A 23,070-nucleotide genomic window follows, 5' to 3' on the forward strand; every position below is an offset into this window, starting at 1 on the left:
AAGATTTCTCGCGGACCGGAGAAGCTTCGATCCTCCTGCCGACTCCTGAACACCGAGGATCTCGCGAGAGAAGCGAGGAAATTAAAAACTGAGTAGCACGAACGTCGAGAATCGCCGAGAAACGTCGAGAACCGAGGAAGGTCTGGAAGGTTCCGCTGAATTATTGCAGAATAAAATGTTGAATGTTTGACGAGCCAACGTTGCGACGGGAACGTCCGACGCAAACAGCCGTGTAATTTGTTTAGCTGCATCTCGCGCGCGGAACGGACGAAAGGACACCTTGTATACGGGAGTGTAGGTACGTAAGCGCGGCTCTCGTCCCTCTGTCGTCGGAGTGCCAGCGACGAGAGGGCCGGGGGACTTTTGAGGGTTCCGTGCTACGAAAGGAACGGAGTCGAGCCGCTCTCCGTACTTTCACGGTGCGACTTGTGTGCGTGCTTTCCTGTCTCCGGCTCAAAGAGAGATTCTTGACTGGTGTTGGCCGACGAGCGCGCGCGCGCTCGCCGCGCACGTACACGCGTGCCAACACTGGGAAAAATATGGCGCACAGGTGACCGGGGTCTAATGAGTCGCGCGGATGCGTCCGCGCCGCCACGTATCAGCATGAAAACTGCCGACCTGGGTGCCGTTTCTTCGGGAATCCGAATGGCTCGGGCTCCCCGATTTCATTAGCGACCCGTGGACTTGTTCCCGGCGACGCGTTCGTATGAATTTCGGGAGAAAATCGGGGTTGCTTCGCAAACTCCGCCGTAGGTTACGATTTCGCCCCGCCTCGGATGGTTTCGCGCGACTACTCGCGCACGGCGGGAACCGTTGTTTATTTGGGTGCAGCTCGTAGGTCCGAAAGATCGCTGGGAATCCTAGATTGGCGCAATCTCGGGAGACCGATACGATTGTAGCTGACGCTAACCGGTTCCACGTGCTCGGAGCAGCTACAGAGTATCGTTGTCGGGGTCGATCTTTCGTGTTCCCTCGCGAGACCAGAGGACCAGAGAAGTCCGTGAAATCGGCGATCCGACGGGGAGACGTCGGAAACGTCCGCGAAGGCGGGGCACTGGGAAACAAACAGCGGCGCCGGGCCGAAAATAGGCGCCGGCCGACGTCGAATTTTCAACGGGCTGTCGCCGATATTAATTTCCAAAAGTTGCCTCTGATAAATATCGCGGGACAGCCGCGCCCGCTACGGAAGGAAATGAAACGGAACGAGATAAAGGACGCCGGCTTTTGAAAACGAGCCAGATACGCTCCGCCTGCGCGCTGAGCGAGCGAGACGCGGACGATCGTCGCGACTTGTATCTCTTCCCGTGTCGTCTGCGGCCGTGTTTGGTTTCCGCGCGAGCGCGCGCCCGTTTCTCCAAATGCCGAAGAGGGTGAGAGCGTGTGCGCGCGGAGGGTGGGACGCGCGGAAACGCCGGCGACTTCTCTTTGAAACCACGGCCTCTTAGATGGGACCAATTAGAGACACCCTTCTGCAGTCCTCCTCGGGTGACGCGTCTTTGGCGTGGTGCCCTGCGCGGCTGACGGCGCGCAAGCGGACGCGAAACAGGAAACAAAGAGTGCCGGAAGAAAACGAGCCGTCGCGAACCGATAAACGATACCCGGAAGCTCAACGACGTTTATTCCCGAGAGCAGGGATCGGTCTCGGCGCGACGCGAGACGGCTTTGGGGAAATCGTCCGCGCGTATAAGTTTAGTCGCGCGGAAACTCGCGTACATACGATCATCCTTCTCCGAGCTGACAAAGCGAAGATGACGTTTCTTCAAAACGGAAATGAGAAATAACACGAATCGCTGAGCACGGGCGGAACGTTCGAATACTGCAGCGACGGGTTTACGAGTCCGCCGGAACGACCCTCGGCCCGCAAACAATTCCAAAGCCGCGCGAAACTCTGCGGTCCAGCTTTGAGAAAGTTCCGCAGCTCGGGGCCGTGTTCGTTTGCAAACATCAAGGTGCAGGAAGACAGCGGAATACCGGTGCGAGGTTCGCGAAAGCGCGCCGCTCGAATGGTGGAAGCGCGAAACCGGACGGATTGCGACGATTAACCGGGGTCGCGGCGGGGGAGAAGAATTCGCGGCTGAACGGGAACCGAGAGGGACGTGACGAATCGCGGGCGCAAGATAATCGACCGATCCATTACGATGAAACATTAATGAGCGCGAGCGAGCGAATCAACAAGCCGATGGACACGCCGCTGCGGGGACACTCGGCGGCGTATACAAATCAAGATAATGGGGAATATTTCACGGTAATGTAACGGGTGGCTGAATCGTATAGCTCCCATGGGTGGCTCGGCGGACGAGGCCGTCATCTGTATCAATAGGGAACCGCCGGAATTCCATGCTCCTCTCTTTCCAGCGCAGCCGCCCTGTTGCATAATGCCGCGAACGCAATGGGTATCGATAAGTCTCTCCCTATCGAGAGGAGCCGCCGCGGCGGGGAGACGACGCCAAGATTCACGGCGCGAAGCCGCCTCGAAGGCAGCGGAGAGGACCGGGATACAGCCGGAGAAAGGAAAAACGGAGGAAACGCGAGCGCTGCGGTCGATATTAAAGCGGGTCGCCCACGAATCCGGAGAGATGTTTTCCCAGCGGCCAGACGCCGCGACGCGGCGGATATCTACGCGTTCTGCTCGGTTAGCGGTTCGCTACAAAGTACGAACGGACGAGTTTGTCGGTGATTAAAGGTCCGACGAGCCGAGCAACGACTTCTGCCCCTCGGTCCGGACTTTATCGTGTTCGGATTCTTGGACATCGGCCTAAAACTTCTGAACGGTTAGCTGCAGGTCGCTCGGGACACGGGCCTGTCCAGAAATTCCAGCATATGATATTTGTGGACTGCTAACGGACGTTTAAGCTGCCACGATCTTCCTGTTCCTGCTTTATCGGGTACACGCGCGATCATTCCGTCCCCTTGTCCAGCCGTGTGTCTCGCCGTCCGGACATTGTTGCTCGCTTCTGGTCACGAAAGCTGGCGCGGACTCGAACAGTCGGTCACGCGCGAGTTATCTTTCCGTTTCCTCGTTTTTCATCGCTTCCGATTTCATAATTCGAACGCATCGCTCCCGAGCCCCCGCGGCTCCGAGCGCAATCCCGGCAGCCGACATTTCGCTCGCATCGCGCGACAAATTCAATGGAGCCGCGAGCGCAAACATCGGAGGTGTCGGGGGCACACAAAACGCCTCGTTACGCCCGCGAAGAATTACCGAAATTCCGGGACGTGTTTTACGAACGCGTCGACGCGAGCAGCGGGCGCTTGCGCGGTGCTCGCGGGAAATTCGTCGAACCCGTTGCCAACCGCGGCAACTCTACGGCCCTCCCGTTTCGCGTTTGAAAACTCCGTTCCTCTTAAACGACGCTCCTTCGTTCCCGAAGCAATTATCCGAAGCCGCAAATGGAAGTTGCCAGTCCTCGATCGACGACCGCGAAACGGCGGACGGAGAAAGGAGAGAATCGCGGCCGCCGAAGCGACGAAAATACCCCGGAGGAGCCTTCAATTTCCAATACCCGATGAAAGTGCGTGAAAGGGCGCCGCGAATGCTCAATCAGAAGGCTCGAGCGTCGAGCCTTCAATATCCTCTCCCGGCCCCGTGACCGGGACGGGGGTAGGTGAGAAGCGGGGCGAAGTTAACATCCGTTTCATCCGTAAATAGGTCTGAAAACGTTGGAAAGGAGTTCCCCCCACGGATCCAGGAGCCACGGCGGCGTGCACGGTAGCTGGGTCGCGTCGAGGAGCGCGGAGGCTTTTGAAATCCGCGCAGCGGAAGGCCCGTCTGTTTGCTCGGAGGCCCTCCATTCACGCCGCGCGCCGTCGCCGGCGAATCAATATTGATACGGACTTTATATGTGGGACGCGGCGCCTGTACACACCGTTCCGATGGAATGCAATATTAATAGGACGGGGCCGAACAATATCCCGGCTACCTGTGTACACCGTACGTGTACGCCGATATTTGCTCGGGCCCGTCATCGTCGTAGATAACGAGGTGTCGGCCGCGAGACACGGATTGTTTGTAATTTCGACGTCGATCCGCTCCCCTCTGCGCCGGGCGAAACCCTTCCAGGTGTCACGCCGAGGATAGGGGCGCGTATCGCGCGGGACCGACGCACCGTGCGGTTGAACGGCCGTTTTCTGGACGAAACTCGATACCTTTAACCCTTAGCACTCCAGATGGTTTTGTAATCTATTACAAAATTTGGATGTGTGAAGAATCTAATAATTGTGGGGTAGTTTCTTTAAGATTCATTGAAATATCTAATATTAAGCCTGGTGCAATATTGGAGCCTACAGAGTTCAAAGGGTTAAAAGTACGAGTGATGCGAACAAACGCTTCGGACGAAAGTTGTAGGGTATAGAGCCGAGCGTGTGCTTGTTTTTCTTACGTTATAGGGATATTATCAAGTGTTTTCAATGACAATGGGTAGTTTGCGTTTCAATGGCAACGTTATGTAAATAGAGAAACTGAATTGATTCGCGAAAAATTGCAGCGCATCGGTAAGTTGCTTCGATCCGATCGCGGCTTCTCGAAGAACGAACGGTTCGGCGTCGTGGAAAAGTCGTCGCGGGGAAAATAACGGAAAAGCTGTTCGTCGATAAAGCTCCGCGAAGAGGATTCCTCTTAGACGAGGAACGGGACGCTAACGAGGAGGAGGCGGAGGGAAGACGCAGGGCGACTGCCTCCGTCGAAGGATTATGAAGTTGATACGAAATATGCAGGAACGCCGGGCCAAGTTAGGGCCGCCAGTAAATTAGAAATTCTAAGGAAGATTAAGACGAGGCTCGTCCGGCCTCGCGGCATTACTCGGCCGAAGAACCTGGCCTGGATCTATGCAAAACGGCACTTGAAGCGGGCACGAGAGATACGCGGGCATAAGGGACGGAACGGGCGAAGAAAGGGGCCGCGCGCCCTGCGAAATGTCCCACCCCCCCGAAGATTGCATCAACTTCTTCTTCGCGCACTTCGACGGAGCAGTATTTTCAGCGGAGCATAATGCTTCTCGGCTTTAATACTACGCAGGCACGCGGCCTGTCCGCTCCCGGAACATTGTTCTCGTAATTTATTCCTCGCAAACGGTTGGACCCTTTTTGCTGAAATTCTGCGGCTTCTTGAACGCGTTATTCCTCCGCGATGGTTAGACAGTGCCATTGTGCCTGTTCATTCGGATGTACGTGGCTCTGTTAAGTGAACCGATTTACGTGAAGCGTACTAGGATCCAGGGTTTATCGTTAACGGTTGCTATCGTTCTAACCATCAAAAGGAACGAAAGCAAGTTTGCATCCAGTGTCACGAATTGATCCTCAGTCTCTCTTTCGACGTAACGAAAATGAACAACAGATTCCGTACGGTTATTTAGCGCGATTCGTACCAGCCGCGACCCATCGCCTCGCATCGACGTTAATCGCGAGAGCCGCTCGAAAGGGGAGAAACAATCGACGCCGAACAGGAACGAAGAGACGACGAAACACGTTCATCGGCGCGTCCGTTCCGCGGTATTTACCGATTCCCCGCTTAACTGGATGTTTTCGGGCGGGGATAAAACCGGCGCCGGAAGAAGGGTGAAGCGCGAGGAACGGCCAGACAAAAACGTCGAAATACGGGGCCCCCGTCGAGGCGGCCGTATAATTTCCGACTCAGCGCGGCTCGCCGAATTCTCGTCAACGTTTCATTCGCCGCCCCGGCGAGCACGTACACGCTCGCAAGTACGCGCGCACACGCGTCGCGTTCTCACCCCTCCTGCTCGCAGTTAGTCTGCATTAACGCGTGACAAGGTTCGGCGGCAAAAACGCGCGGGGCAAGGAACCGCAGGAAAATCCCTCGCCGCGAATTTCAGCGTGTATTTCCGCGAGCTCCTCGGGTTACGGGGTCGTTAGCGGCGCGGCGCGTTCCCGACAGCGACGCGGCGGATAATTCGAGACGGTCCGACGGCGGGAGAGACAATCGCGAAGCGGGGAACGAATTACCATCGCGACGATCGACGGTCGCGCCGGCGGGAATTCCAACCGAGCCCTCCGAGACGGATTTTTCCGAAGCGAAAGTTTGGAGGTCCGATTACCTCGAGTTTCATTTTCATCCTCATTTTCATTTCACCAGCCCCCCTTTTAGCATAGCAGCACATATCTCACCGCTCTCTCCGCCTCCGCGCGTAGCTTCTCCGCCCCTCGCCGTTGCTTTTTCGTTATTTTCACGGAACGAGCGGCGCTCCGGGCGGCAGCGGCGCGAGGGAGCTTTCAACTTTCCGGGAAATCGTATCGCGCCGGAAACGGGCGAGTGCTGTTAATTTTTTTACGAGGCCGTTACTCGTTAATGCCCTTTGAAGAGGCATTAAAGAGCGCGATACGGCGGATAGTCGGTCGCTCGGCGCGGCTTGCGGCCTCCCTGGAACCCTTCTCGCGCTATCTTCCGCCTCCGGCCGCCCGGCCGCCCACGCCCCCTCGCTCGCGGTTCAACTATTTCCGTGCCGCGACCGTGAACGCGGAATGTAGGCCCTTGTCACGCGACGAAAGGTCAACTCTCGGAGCACGTGGGCAATTTCCAGGGGAACCGACCGCGGCGCCGCGCCGCGCCGCGCCGCTGGCTCTATCCCCTCGCCGGCTCGTTCTCGCGTGCATCGATCGGACGCGAACGGAACGGCCGCGAACGAGCGCGCGAACGAGCGCGCGAACGAGCGCCGCGAACGCGACCCTGGTCTCACCCGACCGGCGATCGACCGTAATTGCGCGTGCAGCTCGCCGACGGAGCCAGGAAACGAGGGATCCACGCACGACCTTGAGTACCTGGAATTATATCCGAGCAGCGAGTGTTGCGGCGCAGCGATTCTTCTACCGAGAGATTCGGAGGGTTCGTTACTTGGTCGGGAACACCGAACGTTCGATCGCCGCACCCGATCGTTGGACGAATCGGAGGAAAAGCGCGCGACAAAGTAGTTCGTACAGTTGAAAGAGAGTGCGAAAGTAGGCTTCGCTTTGTCCAACGATACCAACAACTAAACGATACCAACGATATGTAACAGGCCGCGGACAAAGAAGTTCGCGCGGCGCCTAACGAACGAGAGCCACAACGTGGAAGTTTCCCATCAGAGGCGTTGTTATCGAACGTTGCTCGGGAACTCGGCAATTAGAGGCCGACTCCCGCGAGCAGCGTCTGTAACTCTCGCGGAAGCGACGCGAGTCGATCCGCTACACATAATCATCGCGAGCGAGTCCGGTCGGCGGCGAGCGGCCGTTGTAAACAAACGTTACGTCAATCGGGACAACGATCCGAGAATGATGCAAGCGAGCGCGTAACGGGGTTCGGCTCGGAGGCGCGATACGGAGCCGATAAGAAGCCCCGGCCGCCTCTCATCGTCTCGTCGCGCGTCAGCTGATTTTACAACCGCGAGTCGAGTCGAGGCGAGCCGGGAGCGAGTTCTCGCGATTCGTTGGAGCAGAACCGAGCGGCGAGGAAGACGGAGGACCGAAGCCCCGACAGTTCTCGGAACGAGCGGGTCCGAGCCACGGAATCGGCGTCGAGCGCGACTCGGTGACCCGTGACCTCCCGTGGAATCGCATTCTCCGCGCGGCCGGGTACCGTTCGACTCCATAAATCCCGGCAGCTTTCGAAGCGCGGCGTCTTTCGCCGGGAGCCGGGGAATCTCGACGGTCCCGGGCGCTTAATTCCCGTCGTAACGACGGAAGTGCCGCGCGTACGAAACAACGGGGCGAACGATACCTGGCGGAGGTCTCCTCTCGGGCTGTAAGTGATTCAATTCCGTTTAAGAGGCACGAGGGGGTTTTGAAGAACCAAAGAGACCATTCCCCCGCAGCCTGTGCGCCCCGCCGGCTATGTGCCTTATCTAGGGTAGCCGCGTTAAATCGCGACGCGTGACTGTGCATACTAAAGACGTATGTACCTAAAGCGGCGCTTTTCGCCCCGCCCCGTCATCCGCAACCTCCGACCCCCGCCGTTACTCGACACGGTTGACCCTCTCTCCCCGCAATTCATTCGACGTATGTCGAGCATCGGATAAAACTGCCCGCGAACGATATAAATCGCTCCGGGATCGTAACGAGGACCGGTTCCACCTCGCTTTCGATCCGACAGTGCGCGCCGAGGAGAAGCTCGAGCGCTAAAGCGCGATTCACGGTGGCCGCGCGTTACGCGAGTATCGCGCTTCTAAATCGATCTCGCGATTAGCTCCGATCACTCGTTTCTTCCGGATACCTCTCGCATTCCTACGGTATCCATAGCACTCTATCTAATACCAGATCTGACGCGAGTTTCATAATTCCGCGAACGTACGACTTCCGCCTCGCCGGTGGACTCGAACTCTTACTTTCGCGGCGTTCACTTCGATATCCGTGCCGAGTATCCATTCTTCAAACTATCCAGCCCGCGAACGAATCGAACGAAACGAAAAAAGCCCCGGTCCGAACAACACGCTCGAGCCGTAAAAAGAAGATTGGTCGAACGGCGGCGGGGACGTGGCAGAGTGAAAGGAATCCCGGAAAAATCCGCAGACTTTGGTGGAAATCGCACGGACCGAATCCGATACGCCGGTTGATAAACAGAAGTTTCCCGGCGCACCGGAATCCCAGTTCGAGGCTGGGACTCGGCGACGCATAGAATGCGAGCGGCGTGGCTGGAAATCCGGACATCGGTCGCGAGCGCGCTCCGACCGGATGGATTTTCCGCAGGAAGGGGCTCGTTCCACGGAAAACCTCCGCCCCGATCGTCGAGCACGACGGCAACGCGGAAAACAGAATGGTTATCGGGCAGCGGCAGTTCCGCCGGCGGCACGGAACGGGATCGCTTATTGGTTTAGTCACGGATCGTTTGACGCGATTGGTCCCCGCGGACTCGCCGGAAAATATGGGTCGAGACAGGCCGAGAGAGAGAGACGAGCGCCGGCCATCCTCCTCCGTCAGCCCGAGCTCCTAGTCCGGCTCGCCTTTTTCACAAGCCGGTGCCGTTGCAACGGTAACGCAATTTCCCGGGCGCGAGCTAAACGCCGGCGTGCCCGAGTCGATTTCAATCGCGTAAATTTCGCGGCCGCGCAGGATTTCGCAGACAGTTACGCCTCGGGCAATATCTACCGGCGTCAGGCTGGCTCGTGCGTGTCGCCGTCGCGACAAGAAAGAAGAAGCGCCGATCGCGGCGGCGGCGGCGGCGGCGGCGGCGGCGGCGGCGGCGGAACGGAGGAGAACAAGGTAAACAGACTCACCTTCTCCCGAAGCATGTCTCGCACCCTGGTGGCCTGGCTTCTGCTTCTGTGCAGCTCGAGTTGCAGCTCGAGGCACCTCTCCTGCCAATTAAGCTCCTCCACCGCGGTCGAGTATCCATCGAAGCTCTTGGACGAGCCGTAAGCGGGTCTGCTCTCGAGCTTCTCCTTCTTCGCGTCCGCCGAGCTCGCCGCGGCGGTCCTCTGCTGCTCGAGGAACAGCCGGTTCTCCGCGAACACTCGGCTCGCCGGCGGTGGTTCCTGCTGCTGCCTGTTACCGGAGAACGAGTACGCGCGGTCGTAGTGTTGTTGCTGCTGGTGGCCGCGTTGCGGCGACGAGCCGGGGTCGAAGTTCGACCTGGCCCTGGACAGGCCTTGGTGGTCCTTGTCGTAGCCGGCGACCACGGACCCGTCGAAGTCGGTCTGCGCGGCGAACGTCCGCTTGTCCGCGTACTCCACGTGGCCGCTCGGCTCCGACGTGAAGTCGTACGGGCTACACTTTGGCTTGGTCTCCCTGAGCTCGACGTAGCCGGCGCTCCTCGCCGCGTCCGCGAACCCCTTGGCTTCCTTCTGGAACAGCAGGTTCGGCACGTTCACGTACGGCGAGTCCCTGGTGTGCACCGGCGGCTGGAGCCCGCCGCCGGCCGACGCGGGGGCCTGGTGCGCGCCGGCCGGCCCGGCGTGGCTGTTGGTCGCGTGTCTGGGCCTCGGCGGCGGGGCCGGGGCCTGGCGGAACTGCCGCGGCCAGAGTCGAGGACTCTCCGCTCCGCTCGGCAGCCCTCGACCCGGCTCCGGGCCGGACGGCTGCCTGCGCACCGACTCGGCCGGCCCGGCCTGAATCATCGTCCCGGACGCCTCGTGGCCTCTCACGCCCAGCCTCGGGCTGCACGGGGCAGAGTTCGAGCCGAAGTCCGTCGCGAGCCGCGCGATCGGGTCGAGGATCTGGGAGAGGCGACGCGCCGGGGAGCCCCGGACCTCCTCCATCCTCCTGTTGCGGCTCGCTGCTTGTCTGCGTGTGTCCTCCTCCGCCTCCTCCGTGGTTGCGGCCGCTGCGGGGCCTCAGTGCATCGCTCGGCGGCGCGGCCGGTCCCTCGCGTTGCCTCCTTGCCTCGAGGGATCACGTTGAGTCGCGCGGAACAGGCGTCGCGGCCATCTCGGGGCGATCACGATCTCACGCGCTGCTGCGGGCATCATCGGTCACATCCTCGCGGCTCTGCTGCGACCTGCAACACCCGTCACACCTCCGTGTAGCGCGACTCTCCCGGGGACGTGGCTGGCGCGGGCTGCTCGACTCGCGGAGCGCAGAAGTTGACACGGAACTTCGGAGCAGCCAGCTTGGAAGCGGGATAACGGGACGCGTCTGCGTTCGCCGCTAATCGGCCCGCTTCGCTACTCCACGTACGAACCGTGCCCGACCGCGGTCGTCTTCGTTGGCGTCGCGAGACCCACTGACGAGACGAGCGTCGGGACGCTCCGACGCGACCGAATGCGGTTCGATGCGGGTTAACGCCGCGCGGTCCAGTTGGCTCAACCCTGTCGTTCCACTTCGGAACCGAACAACGAACATCGGAACACCGGACACGACGACTGTCGCGGACCCGCGGGCCAAGTCGCGACGAGGTTGGAGCAGGAAATGGAAGCCAGATATTAACCCGCGGCGAGTGTTTGCACTACTAAATTGAAAGCTGTAACTCTTTGGGGTGTCCCTCGGAGCGGCGCCTCTGCTCCTCTGGCTCTCCTCGCCCCCTCCCCCAGGCCCTCTTTCATTTCCTCGCCGCGCTTCTTCGGTCGACTTGGCGCGACGAGGCGCAAAGCGAGGAGCGGAGAGACGGGGACGGACGGAGGAGGGGGCTCGCTCGAGGACGAGAGAAGTACGGAGACCCGCGGGAACGACAACGACCGCGACGAGGAGGAGGACGACGAAGACGGCCGCGGCGACGTCGACGCAGGGCTACAAAGTTTATTTTAAGGTCGACACTAAAAGGGGCCAAATGAAAAACCGGATGGAGGGGTGGGCCGAGCTCTGCGCGTCCCGTTCTGCAATTACCGCGAGCGAAACGTTTGCCGTCGCCGCTGGCCTCTCTCGCAAAGAGACGAGCGGCCAGCGAACAGGAAGAAGGAACGATCGTGCGGCGCACCGTGAGCTACGAAATTGAGCTGGCGCTCTTCCCTCCCCGCGGCCCTGGCCCTGCGCGTCCCTTTGACGAGCAATTTGTTTGAGTGACGCTGAACGATGTCCGGGGACGGGACGCTACTCTTTCCCCGGAGCCGAGTGTCTCCGGCTGCCCTTAAAAGGATTGCAGCGTCCGCCGGTTCACGCTTGGCTTTCGATTACGAGGAAAACGGCCGCGAGACGAACGGTCACCGGCTCGCCGTCGACATCGCGGACAAACGGGCTCGGGGCTGCGCCGACGGAGATGTTCGCGAAACGAATTCCGAATCGCTGCGCGACCTAACCATGCAGACGGCACTCGCGACCGATAGGATCGGTCGGCTCGCGAGTCAAATAACAAACAACGGGAGAGAGAGGCTCCCGGTGTTCGGGGATGCGTGAGAACTCGTAATCACCGTCTATTCGCTTAAGGTAGCCAGTCGATTCACGAACCCGATACCGCCGGTGCCACGTAACGAACATACGTAAGCGGCCGCGCGGATCAATTGGACGACCGTGAATGCACCGAATCAACTGCGCGGGCGAACTTGCATGTAGAATTCGACGCTGCGCTCCTTCGGAAATAGCAATCTGCTCGATCTTCGGCGGAGAGGACGCTTTGTTTCGACTCCCATTCAAGTTTCGCGTTTCCGTATCGATTCATCGACCAATTACGATAATGGAAGCCCGGTGCAAGGGGAACGCGCGAAAAGATGAAACATCGGGCGCCACGGCGGAGTCAAAGCGACGTCTTTCGACGGAGAAAGGGACGGCGGAGCTTTTTCTGGACACGCGGGACCGGCCGAGCTGCTTTCAAAGAAAACAGTAATTATACAAATTGCCGCCGCGGCCGGAAACTGAATCTTCGTCTAGAAATAACAGCGGTCGTTTCGAGGGAGTCGCGGGCCCTTTGCTCGCCTCCTCTTTCTTTATCTGGTCGCCTCCCGCGCCGTCCCCGTCCGGCTGCTTTATTCGCTTCTCGACTCGCGGCTGCTCCTCGTCTCGTCGCGGCGACGGCGCTCGATGAGAGCGCAAAGCGGCCGAGCTACCTGTGGCATCGTTCGCCGGCAATAAATACCCGCGGAGAAACGTTTCCCGGAGCCTACTCGAGAATTTCGCCGCGCCGCGGAGAAGAGGTGCTCCCCGGAACGGAGCCACGTGCTCCGTAAGCTCGACGCCCACGGAAACATTCTATTAGCCCGACTCGGTGGCGCGCCGACCTATAAAACCGGGGGTAAACTCGGCGAGACGACGGATCAGTCGCCTCTAATTCCCCGACCTACCTCCACTCCGATATCTGTTTGTTATCTCGCAGCCGAGGGGCTCCGTACCCCATCGAGCGCGAGCATTCGAGACGGTGGAATTGCGAAAATATACGAACGGGAGCGAAAGCGAGTGCGACTCGGCCGACGATCGTTATGTGTCCCGCGTAAGAATCGCGCGGGCCTATCGCTCGCGATCTGTTCGATCTGCAGCAATCCGGGCGAAGAAATTGGCGGAAAGGAGAAGAAATCGCCTTCGAGAGTGGAAACGAACGATACCGGCAGTCGGTGTCCCGTCGAGCGAACGTTACGCAACGAGCTCGTAATCGATAACGATCCTCTCGATGCCGGGCTCGCTCGTGTTACGTCGTTACGTCAGCGTAACGCGTATTTTTATCCTCCACGATTGACCAGCCGGCCGCGAAGGAACGCGCCGCGTTGCTCGGCTTTCGTTCCCCGGCGAGCGAAGAAACAACCGCGCGGCGGCACGTCGTTTTCACCGCTGCACCTCCGCCCGCCGTTCGAGTATCGATCCCGGGTACGGGACGATTTAATAAAGCACCCATGCAACGCTCGTATTCCGCGCGTTTTATTATTACTACGCTCTAAATCTATCGGCATATGGGTATATCGGCGTATCTTGATTTTACGCGGACTCTCCTCTCTCCTTTTCGCCTCCCTCTTCCTCTCCCCGTCCGGCCGTTCGCCGTTGCTCGCCCCCGATACCCGGCGAGGAAACGCGCGTCTTTGGCCATCGAACGGCCAAACTCACGATCCCTCGTTCCCCTCTCTCTTTCTCGCGCTCCCGTAATATCACCGATTTTACGAGCGAGCGATATCTTTTTCCGCGCGCGATACGGTGTACTTTTGGGATTGTCGTTCCCATGAAAGAAACGCTCCTCCGAGCGAGGCGCCGCGCGCCACTGCTCGGGGACCCTTTGGATACACAGGACAGGATATACGGCCGCAATAACGCCGAGTTCCGGCGTATAAATCTGAATACCTACTTGAAATACGTAAATCACCCCGATAAAATCCGGACCACGACCGCGTTTCCTCCGCGTTCAACGCCGACCCAGGCAACATTAACTCCGACCACCGGCAACTTTACGAATCCAGGAGCCGCGACACCGCTCGAGGACGATATCTGGGTCTTCGGCCGCTCGAACCTTCGATCTTTCCACCGCGGCGCGAACTATTGTTTCCCTCGAATCGTTCCGACGGATAGAGCCAACCGCCGCCGCCGCCGCCGCGCGCGCGTCTTTCGCTTCCCCACTGCTTCGATCCCCGAAACTTTGTTGGCTGGACAGCGGTCGAACGGGGTTGGCTTGCCTCTGGTTTGCTAGAGATACCGGGATTATGATTTTAGAGCGCGATGACGCACGCTCCGCGGACAACCCTCGAAAATATTTGCTTCCCCGCCGCCCGAACCTTCGACCGACCGTAAGTGAGAGTCCTCGGGGACCTTTGTCACGAGATCCGTTGATTTCGGCTGAATTTCACGGAGCCGCAGAAACGGCGGACCGATCGGCGACACTTAATTCTTAATCGTAATAAAATTACGTATTCATAGGAGGACGGTCTGTTCTTTTTAAGCTCGCCCTCCACCCTCGCAGGCGCGTAGGCCTACTCGCGTTCATAACGCTCGAGCGTATATAGAGGAGGCGGCAGCTAGTGGTCCCGCAGAGTCCATGAATAAATTTCGAATTAACTTTTGAACGGTTTTCGCGTTACACGAGGCGCGACGGAAGCCCTCTTCAATCTGGCCGGCTCCTTGGAGAGGCGGCCGTTATAATGCGGAGGGCTCGGCGTTCTTCCCAGAACGGGGAAGGATAGAGGAACGAGGCGGAGAGGAGGGAGGGCCTCGAAAGGAGGACAAACTACAATTTCAACTGGAAAACATCCCGGAGCCGATCGTCCGTGGACGGACTTCGGATTAATCGAAAGCTATTCACGAGTAGAACCGTCGATAACTCCCGGCCTCGAAATTAACCGGGCGCCCCGGCCGCCGCGCGGCCATAAATCACGGCCATTCAAACTCCGTCCAGCTTTAACAAGCTGCCGATTCTTCTCGCGTTAAAAGAGAGAAACCGGGGGCCGGTCGAACGTGGCTCGACAATGCGATCGCGTCACCGAGGACTGCCGGGCTCGGGTGGCTCCGAACGTCGCCGACCCGTTGCCGTCGGCTTCGAGGGCACCGAGCGGTGTCTGGAAAAGGGAGATGTTATCGGCCCGGGAACCGAGAACAGTGCGGTGTTCTTCGTTCCCGTGCAGTCCCATCGGGTCGCGACAAAGTGTAACGCCGCTCCGCGAGGGCCCGCGGTCGCGATTGCACGCGCAATTACTGTTACACGTGTATCGGAGCCGGGGGAAAAAGGAGAGCCAGGAAAAAGCAGCTGCACAACGAGACCACACATCGATTCGAGAGGAACAGCCCGCGACGTCGAGGGCAAGAATGCGACGAGACGTCTCGCGCCAGATGTCTGATTAGCGAGGGATAGAAGTATCCGATAACGTTCCGATCGCGGCGCGCCGAATCCGTTTCTCCTCGAGGAGTCACGGTGTCCCGTGGCATTTCGCCATTTCCACCGCGAATCCGTATCGACGCGTCGCGGCGTCCCTCGCCGCGTCTCGCCGACGTTTCTCCCCTTTTTTCCGCGAGCCGACGTCGTCGTATCCCCTGTTATGTATTATTTATGGCTCGCCGGATCCCCGCGAAACGAATCCGATTCTTCCCGCGACGAGCCAGCGGACACCCGGCTCGCCGAGGAAATTTATTCGACACCCTGTATGCAAACGCGGTGCCCCGCGTTTCTCCGAATTCCACCAGCGGCGGGGGCTCGACCCGGCAGCCTTTGACGACCGAAAAGAGCTCCGCTTGTCCGATTACGTGACACCGACGCGGAACGCGTCTCTTCTGCAACCCCATAAATCTTTCTCTTAGATTCTATTCGATGTTTGGACTACCGCTCGCGACGAGGCTCGGCTGACTGACGCGAGGGAAATTCGGAATTCACGATTTCTCAGCGAGCTCGCGTCGATTCGGAACCAACGGAAACAACCGTCGCGTCGCTGTAATTTTCCAATTATCGTTCCTTCGACCTCGACGAATTCGCGTCGTTCCCCTCGTCGAGATCGCAGTCGGTTGGACAACGAAGCGGCGGCTGTTGTCGCGAATCAGGTCGAAGAACGCAAAGAGACGAACCTCCAGGACAAAGTTGGCGTCGCTGGACGCCTCGCATTCCTTCCCCGTCAAAGATGTTTCTATTTCTCATTCTACCCGTCCCTTCGTGTTGCTTCCCGTGCAATTTGCGCGGCGCGGCCGACCGTTCGCGTACGAAATAAAAGAACGTCCCAGCCGCGCGCGGAGAGTCGCGTGCGAAGAAACTATCCCCGCGGATACGTGACGCGAATACATCGGGGATGCTAATTGCGGCTGGAGAGGGCATGCACGGAGAGCCGCGGCTCGGAAACGCGCTTCGGAAAATATCGCCGGCCAGAAGAGTCCGCGGGGACCGAAGTTGCCGGCTGAACCGGAGGCTAAGTCGATTCCCGATCAACCCCTTTCCCCCGATTCGCCGATGTAATTACAAGTTTCCCTGCCGGCCATCTCCGGCCGGGGAAGGGAAACGGAACGCACGGTTCGTTTCCGACGGCGAAAACGCCGCGGGCGACGAGCGCGCGCGCTCGCGCGTTCGAAAGAAAGAATCAAAGAGATACTTGTTCGCTGCCGGGGCGCCGCGAACTTCGTCCGGCAACGGAAGTTTCAATCGTCCCGCGAAGCGGCGGAATATAAATCGCGCTAGGAATCGCTGGACGCGCGCGGCGGAAAGTCTTTCCCGGCCGGGGAACTCGTTCGATCGGCTCCCGATCCGGACTTCGCGGAACTTTTCGCGACCCCTCTTCGCCATCTCCCTCGCGCGCGCCCCAGCGCGTGTCGAACACGCGAGAAAGTTTCGGACGCGGGACCGGCCAGAGAGGGAAGGAGAAAGAGAGGCAAACGCTCGCCAGATTGCGATCGCGGGCGGCTCGGTTTTACGACGGAACGTCAGCGTGTGACCCGAGGTTTTCACGGGTCTCGCAACGAGCCACTAACCGTCCCGAGTATCTCCTAATAATCGGGCCGATATTGCGGCGCGACATTGGCCGGGGAAATCGTTCCGGGCGGCAATGCGAGAACAGCGCGCGGCGACATTCGTGCCGGGGCCGGTTGGAAAAATCCTCACGGCGACACACCGTCAGTTTTACGAGCGGCCGTGCCACGAGTAGGGACGCGCTTCTATGGAAATCGTGTAAAGACCGATCGTAATAAAAGTATGGAGCGTTTGCTCGCTCGCTCGCTCGCGGCTGTCGGGTCGGCTGTAAATACGCGAAGGAGAGGGAAAGAGAAAGGAAGTATGATTGAATGATCCGAGGCGAGCGAAGGTGAGTGAAAGTGAGCGAGAATGAATGAGTAGGGAATGAATCGAAGCGGACCGAAACCAGCCGGTTAGATGAAATAATCGTGATATAATAATCGTCATGCGATACGAGACGATCCCCGGCTGCGTTTAAGTCGGTCAGGAGGCTGGAGGACCTTGAACGTTCCTCTATTGTCCGAGATTCGCGACTTCCAGGTGGACGGAGGCCAGCTTCCGTCGCGACGACGCGGCGACGCGGCGATACGCTCGAAGCCCGTGCCGTTCAAACGATTTGTCAACGGCCACGGGCTGCCCTCGCTTATCGGGATTCGAAAATTGGCAAGGACGCGCCCCGTCCTTGGCACGCACGAAACTCGAACAGGAGCATGAGTCACGGGGATACGTGTAATGTTTACTTCCGAGCTACTGTCCCACTGCGAGAGAATGCCAGGCAACGGGCGATAAATCCGATCCGAATATTCCGCGGCGCCCGGATGTCGGAATCCTTGACGAGATTTCCCGTTCCCCGGTGCGATCGTACGGGAATTGAAATTCGCGGCTATCCGTCGCGGTGAATTTCAATCTCTCCGCGTACAGAAAACTGTACGCTCCGAAAATTTAACACGCTCCTCGTATATGCTATTTCGAAAAGTTACCGATGCAGGAGCACACACACACACACACACCGTACAACGTGGCTGCTTCGAACGCGAAGCGAATGCTCGATCGCGCTAGCATGGAAATCTACTCGGAACGAAAAGTGGCGGTTCAATTGAAAAAGAGTAAATGGCTCGCGGTCCAAAGGTTAAGGAACATTAACTATCAGCAACGGGGTATCGGAGTTACGAGCGATTACCCCGAAAGCAAAGCGGTCCCGAGGTTAAATAACACAATTACAGAACGAAACACCGTAATCTCGGCCCGCGAACCCGCGGAAGGCCATTAAGGGTCGTTAATAACCATTACCGGTGCACTCGAGCATTTCCGGGCCAGGTAAAGAAGGACGATAATAACTCGAAGCCATTAGACTACGCAAGTCGATTAGACAACCACGCGAACAATGTAGAGCGTTCTCGCAGTTTGCGAGGGAAACGAGACCGAACGGTATCGCGTTTCCCGATGCGTCACGACGTGGGATTTTCCGCGGAAATTCATTCCGCGCCGGGAAACGGGAATCGGCTCGGGTATCGAAAGAATTTCCATCGATCCCGGCCCCCGCCGACCGAAAATCTCTCGTCCTCTCCCTCGCGAAGCGTTGTTCTCCCGTCCGGGCGGGATCGAATTTCAACGGCGCTCAGGCTAACCCGGGTCCGAGACAAAAATCCCGAGTAAGGTTTTCTGATATTCACGTCGTGAATCATCCGCTGGAATTTGAACACGTCTCCCAAGATATCTGTCACGTATATGGCTGGCCGTGTACCGAGCCGCCATTCGATTCGCTAGCCGTCTAGACGAGCCCGGCATAATCAACGCGCCCGTTCTTTGCCGCCCGATCGGGTATTTTCTTCCTCGACTCTTTCGCCACGGTTTTCACCGAGCTCCTGCGGTAATACAGTGCTACACGGACGCCGCGGTAATGCCTCTCGCGTGAAATTCCAACGAAGGATCACCGCTACCGAACTAACTCGACTGTTCCCTGAAGCCTGCAAAGGAAAACCAGCGAAAGCGAACCAATTTACCCGCTAAACCTCCGAGAAGACTAATCGCTTATTTGTTAGAGGTTTTTCCCTAGGAAGCGTGAATATCGAATGTTATTAGCCCTTATTTATAGCGAGCGAATTTCTCTCCGCTCGCTGTCCACGTGACGGTATTTGAACGGTGAGTAAACTCGAAATTCTTCCGGTACGACGAGGGCTAAACGTATTCCCGTGGAACGAGCTACCGCGAGAGGCCAAGGCGAAGATGGCCAGCGGGGGTTGGAGATTTCGGAGCGATACATGGAAATCCGGTCATACGCGGTGCATCGTCGCGTGAATAAAGAAAGGAGGATAAAAAAACGAGGGAACAGAGAACGAAACAACCTCGAGCATAGGCAGGCCGTGTTCCCTGGTGTAGAGAGAAGGGTTCAATGACCAGAGATAAAACGCGCGGCGGCGTGCCGTCGTAAAATCGGGAACCAGCCCGGCGTGGTTCGAAAGCCGACCGGAAGACGGAAAGCGGACACGGCGGTTCGAGAGGACCCGACATGCTAGCCGGATTCTGAACGGCCGTCGGGGCCACGGGAAATTAACGCGATCGGTTCCCGCCGAATCGCGGCCGACGGCTAAACGGAACGAGCCCCGCCGTCCGCGGATGCGAAATCGAGTTTCACGAGCGATCGAGTCACGACCGCTCGTCAAAAAAATTCGAAACACAGAGATTATCCCGCGCGTGTTCGCGAGCCGGCATGTTCCGATTCTGATTTACGCCCACGTAACTAACAAAAACGCGACAACGGTTACGAGTCCTCGGGATTAGTTCCAATAGCAACGCCCACGTAATTGATAACGATAACTTTCTTTTATTGGAACGATCGCGAGCGCAATAAACAGCAATGGTTATCGTGCTCGTTAACCACGGAACCGTACACGAGTTCCGCCCGCGACGATCGCGCTGCTCCGAATCGATCGGAACGCGTTGTCCCGCGCCGCGCGAGAATCAAAAACGATCGCCCGAGGCCGTTCGACGGACATTATTCCGCGCGACGGACCGATCGACTAATTATTTAGTCGAACAAACCGGCCGTGTCGCGACACGCGACAATCGAAACACGCCGGCGGGTGCCCGAGGTGCGGGATTTACGCGAGCGACGCGTCCCCGCGTTACTCGAATCTCCTTCTCGGCCCCTTATCTTCGCTTTTTTCCTTTCCGCGTTCGCCGTTTTCGCAGGGTCCGGGGCCGCGGTTACGGTCAATTACAGTCGTTGAACATTGTTTCGCCGTAATGTAACGGGCACCGCTCACGGAGCACGCCCGTGGGCGAGTGCACGCCGCTGCGTTTTGCATAAATTACGTGTATAGTTGTGTCTGGTTCGCGTGGTCGCGCGGCGTTATTGTCAAAATAATGCGGGAGCAGGTTGCCGCTGCAGGCTTGATAAAACAAATAGACCCGGCACACGTAAGTTGTATATTCGACCTTTTCCCGGGCCCAGCCGGCAATTGTTTCCTGCGATCGCGGGATTAAAACACGGGAGAAAGGAATAAAAGAAAGACGTAAAGGTTGGCCGCGCTTCCGAGGCGAAACGGCCGCGTTCCGCGCGACGCCGCGACGAACGTCGCGATAAGCGGATCAAAGTAATCCGGAATCCGACGGAAAATCGTCGGGGAAATTAGCGAAAGCCCCGTTTATCGGCATCGCGGGCCGCGCGAGAAACTTTTCGACTTCGCTGCCGGCGAATCTGCCTTCTTCCCCGGCGAGTCTTTTCTTCGCGAACGATACTCCGATAGTTGGTACGCCTGGCGGAGGGGCTGTTCGCGCGGAGCGCACCGTGAAATTACAGATTACATTCCTCGCTTCGATTATTCGGCCGCCGTAAACAGACTTTCCCGCAATTACCGGCCGCCGTGCTCGAAAGAGTACGGAACACGTAATTGAAGCTCGTCCTCCATTGACAAGAAGCAACGGGTGGCTTTCAATAGGAGCGTTTCGCGCGCGTTCCCCGCAAAGAGTTCGCTCCGCTACACGGTCCTCGGTTCAGCTATACATCCGAGACGACGTTGCTAACAATTCCCTTGTACCTTCTCGGGGAGAAATAAAGCATCTTCGAACACACGCGGCCAGATTTCAGAATCAACTGAACGATCAATGCTCGCGGAGTATAATCCCGATTGAATATAATTCAGACTACGACGTTGCTTGTACCGTGGCACCTCGATTCACGCGCGAGATGCGTTCTCCCGAGACAAAGCGTTAAACGAAACCTCTGTTCCGCTAGTTCTTTCGGAGCCGCGATTCGGAAGAGACCGAGTTGCATCGTATCAACGTTCATCGGACTCGCGTTAAACGGCTATTACTGCGACTCCATGAATAGAAAGTGAACGTTCCTCCCCGCGAAAGCACGGATTCGAATAAAAATCGAACAATCGGGACGGACAAACGCAAACGGCAAACGCACCACCTGTTACTTAATTTTCCTAAGTTTATTAACATACTCGGCGTATTCCCAAGTGACGTTCAAGCCGATGCAATACAAAAATTGAATACGAACTTCAATAGACTGTACGAAACAGACTCTTCTAACGCTTTCCCGGGCACTCGCGCGTATATCGGTGTATCCGGACGCCACGGTTTTTCAGATCGTTTATTAAAAGCGTCAGCAAAGCGGAACAATGGAAACGGACTCGTTGCGAAACCGTCTGCCCACGTAAATCTCCGCGGGCAGCGTTTAAAGAACGAACGACTTAAAACCGGCGTACTCCGCCAGGTTGTTTCCCTCGCGGCGGCGTAATCCTAAAATATTTCTCGCGCGTGCCTGGGGGCCGGTTCCGCGAGCCGTCGAAGCGAAATTGAATTTCCGTTCCGCTTCCTTGTTCCGGCGGTCGCGGGGAGAGCATTATGTATCGACGGTAGGAACCGCGGCGCGTTAACGAGCCGCGCGTATCTCGCGCGAAGCGTTCTCGGCGTGCACGAATCGCTCGCACTGGGCGACCGTGTCCGGCAGACGAACAAAGTAACGGCTCGTCGAATTCGATCGCGGCCGACGGGAGATTCCGCGGAACGGGGCATCACCGCCGGTGTCGTCGGGGATCGGACACGGCAGGATGTAACGGGCGGACAGCATGGCATTGAGGGACACGGGCCGATTATGAGAAAGAATCGGGCGTATCGGTGCAACGGGTATCGGGCTACTTATGGTAATTCGAAACGAGTTTCGGCCTGACGGAAAACACGTCGCAGCGCGTTTACTACTGGTGTGCCTAAGGCGTGGACAAAAGATGAATTTCAGACCGATGACCTTTCTCCTCGGCCAGAAAGAGAGAATCGGGGAGAGTGATGAAGAAGAGGAGGAGGAGGAGGAGGAGGAGGAACAACAAGAACAAGTAGGAGAACAACTCGGAGAAGAAGAAGAGGAAGAAGACGATGACGATGACGATGACGACGATGATGACGACCGCGACGACGAACAACGAGAGACAGATGCAGAGGGGGGGGGGGGGGGGGGCGAGAGACAGGAGAAAGAAAGATAGACAGGTCAAGAAAGATCATTCGAGAAGGCTCCGTTAGTTGATCAAGCGCGAAGGCTATTTAACATTCCGTGTTTGGAAAGGACGCACTTACTTTAGGAATCGCAGATGTTCAACGGACTGGCAGTGCTAGTTTTCAAACTTGTTTCTCGCTGCTCTCGCTTGATCTTTCCGTTTCACGCTCCTTCTCCCGTTCTCCGCCTCGCTCTCTGTCTCACTCTCTCTGTGTCTCTGTCTCTGTCACTCTCTCTCGGTCTGTCTCTCCCCCTCGCCGTCTCTCCTTTCTCTGGACGTGTCTCCTTTACTCCGACGTGAAAAAAAGCTAGCCGTGAAAGAGTGTCCGAGTCCCCGAGGTACGGTGTGGAACGCCAAAGGGTTCGTCCTAAGGACCGTGACACGGTACGGCGAATATTCTAATCGAGGGATGACAGCTTACACAACAAGTAGGTCATAAGCGGTACGGAACGCATTACGAACGACGAGGGACGACGGGGACGGGTTAACAGTCCGATTCGAAAGTGAAACGGGGTGCGTGGAACGCGATCACGCGTGTTTACGTCGCCGGAACTCACCTCGGCTCGACGGGGACTGCGGTAACGGCTCGTAACGATTTGAAACGAGCGCACTGAGTCCACTCCATGCTTGGTACACGCACGGCCACACTCTTCCCCGATGCTTTTTCCTCCGTTCTAATCTGTCCCGGCACTCGTGGACATGCTGGCCCTCGTTCGACGCGGATAAAGATCGTCGGCGCACACTAATACTCGACGGTCACGACGCAGAGGCGCGAAAAACGCGAAAATCCCGACGGATCCGCGGTATAATGTCACGAAATACGTAGCGAGTCGGCGAACGTCGAGTCGCGACAGTGGCGGCCGTCCGCGTCAAGCGGGTAAACTA

General features: G+C 57.9%; 1 protein-coding gene across 10 annotated transcripts in view; it reads right to left on the minus strand.

Moving 5' to 3' along the window:
* Window positions 1-23,055, minus strand: part of LOC116428385 (uncharacterized protein CG43867) — a 98,641-nt gene extending 75,586 nt beyond the window's left edge. For 6 of the 10 annotated variants that reach the window (XM_076372438.1, XM_076372436.1, XM_076372435.1 and 3 more), the window contains exons 1-2: window positions 22,743-23,055; window positions 9,198-10,417 (exon numbers count right to left, since the gene is read on the minus strand). In XM_076372438.1, the coding sequence (XP_076228553.1) occupies window positions 9,198-10,178 (981 nt within the window). In that variant the 5' untranslated portion in view covers window positions 10,179-10,417; window positions 22,743-23,055. The other 4 variants (XM_076372433.1, XM_076372432.1, XM_076372431.1 and 1 more) reach the window with 4 other exon arrangements.
* Window positions 23,056-23,070: the final 15 nt, after the last annotated feature.

This window comes from Nomia melanderi, chromosome 12, assembly GCF_051020985.1.
Source record: "Nomia melanderi isolate GNS246 chromosome 12, iyNomMela1, whole genome shotgun sequence".
Classification (NCBI taxonomy): domain Eukaryota; kingdom Metazoa; phylum Arthropoda; class Insecta; order Hymenoptera; family Halictidae; genus Nomia; species Nomia melanderi.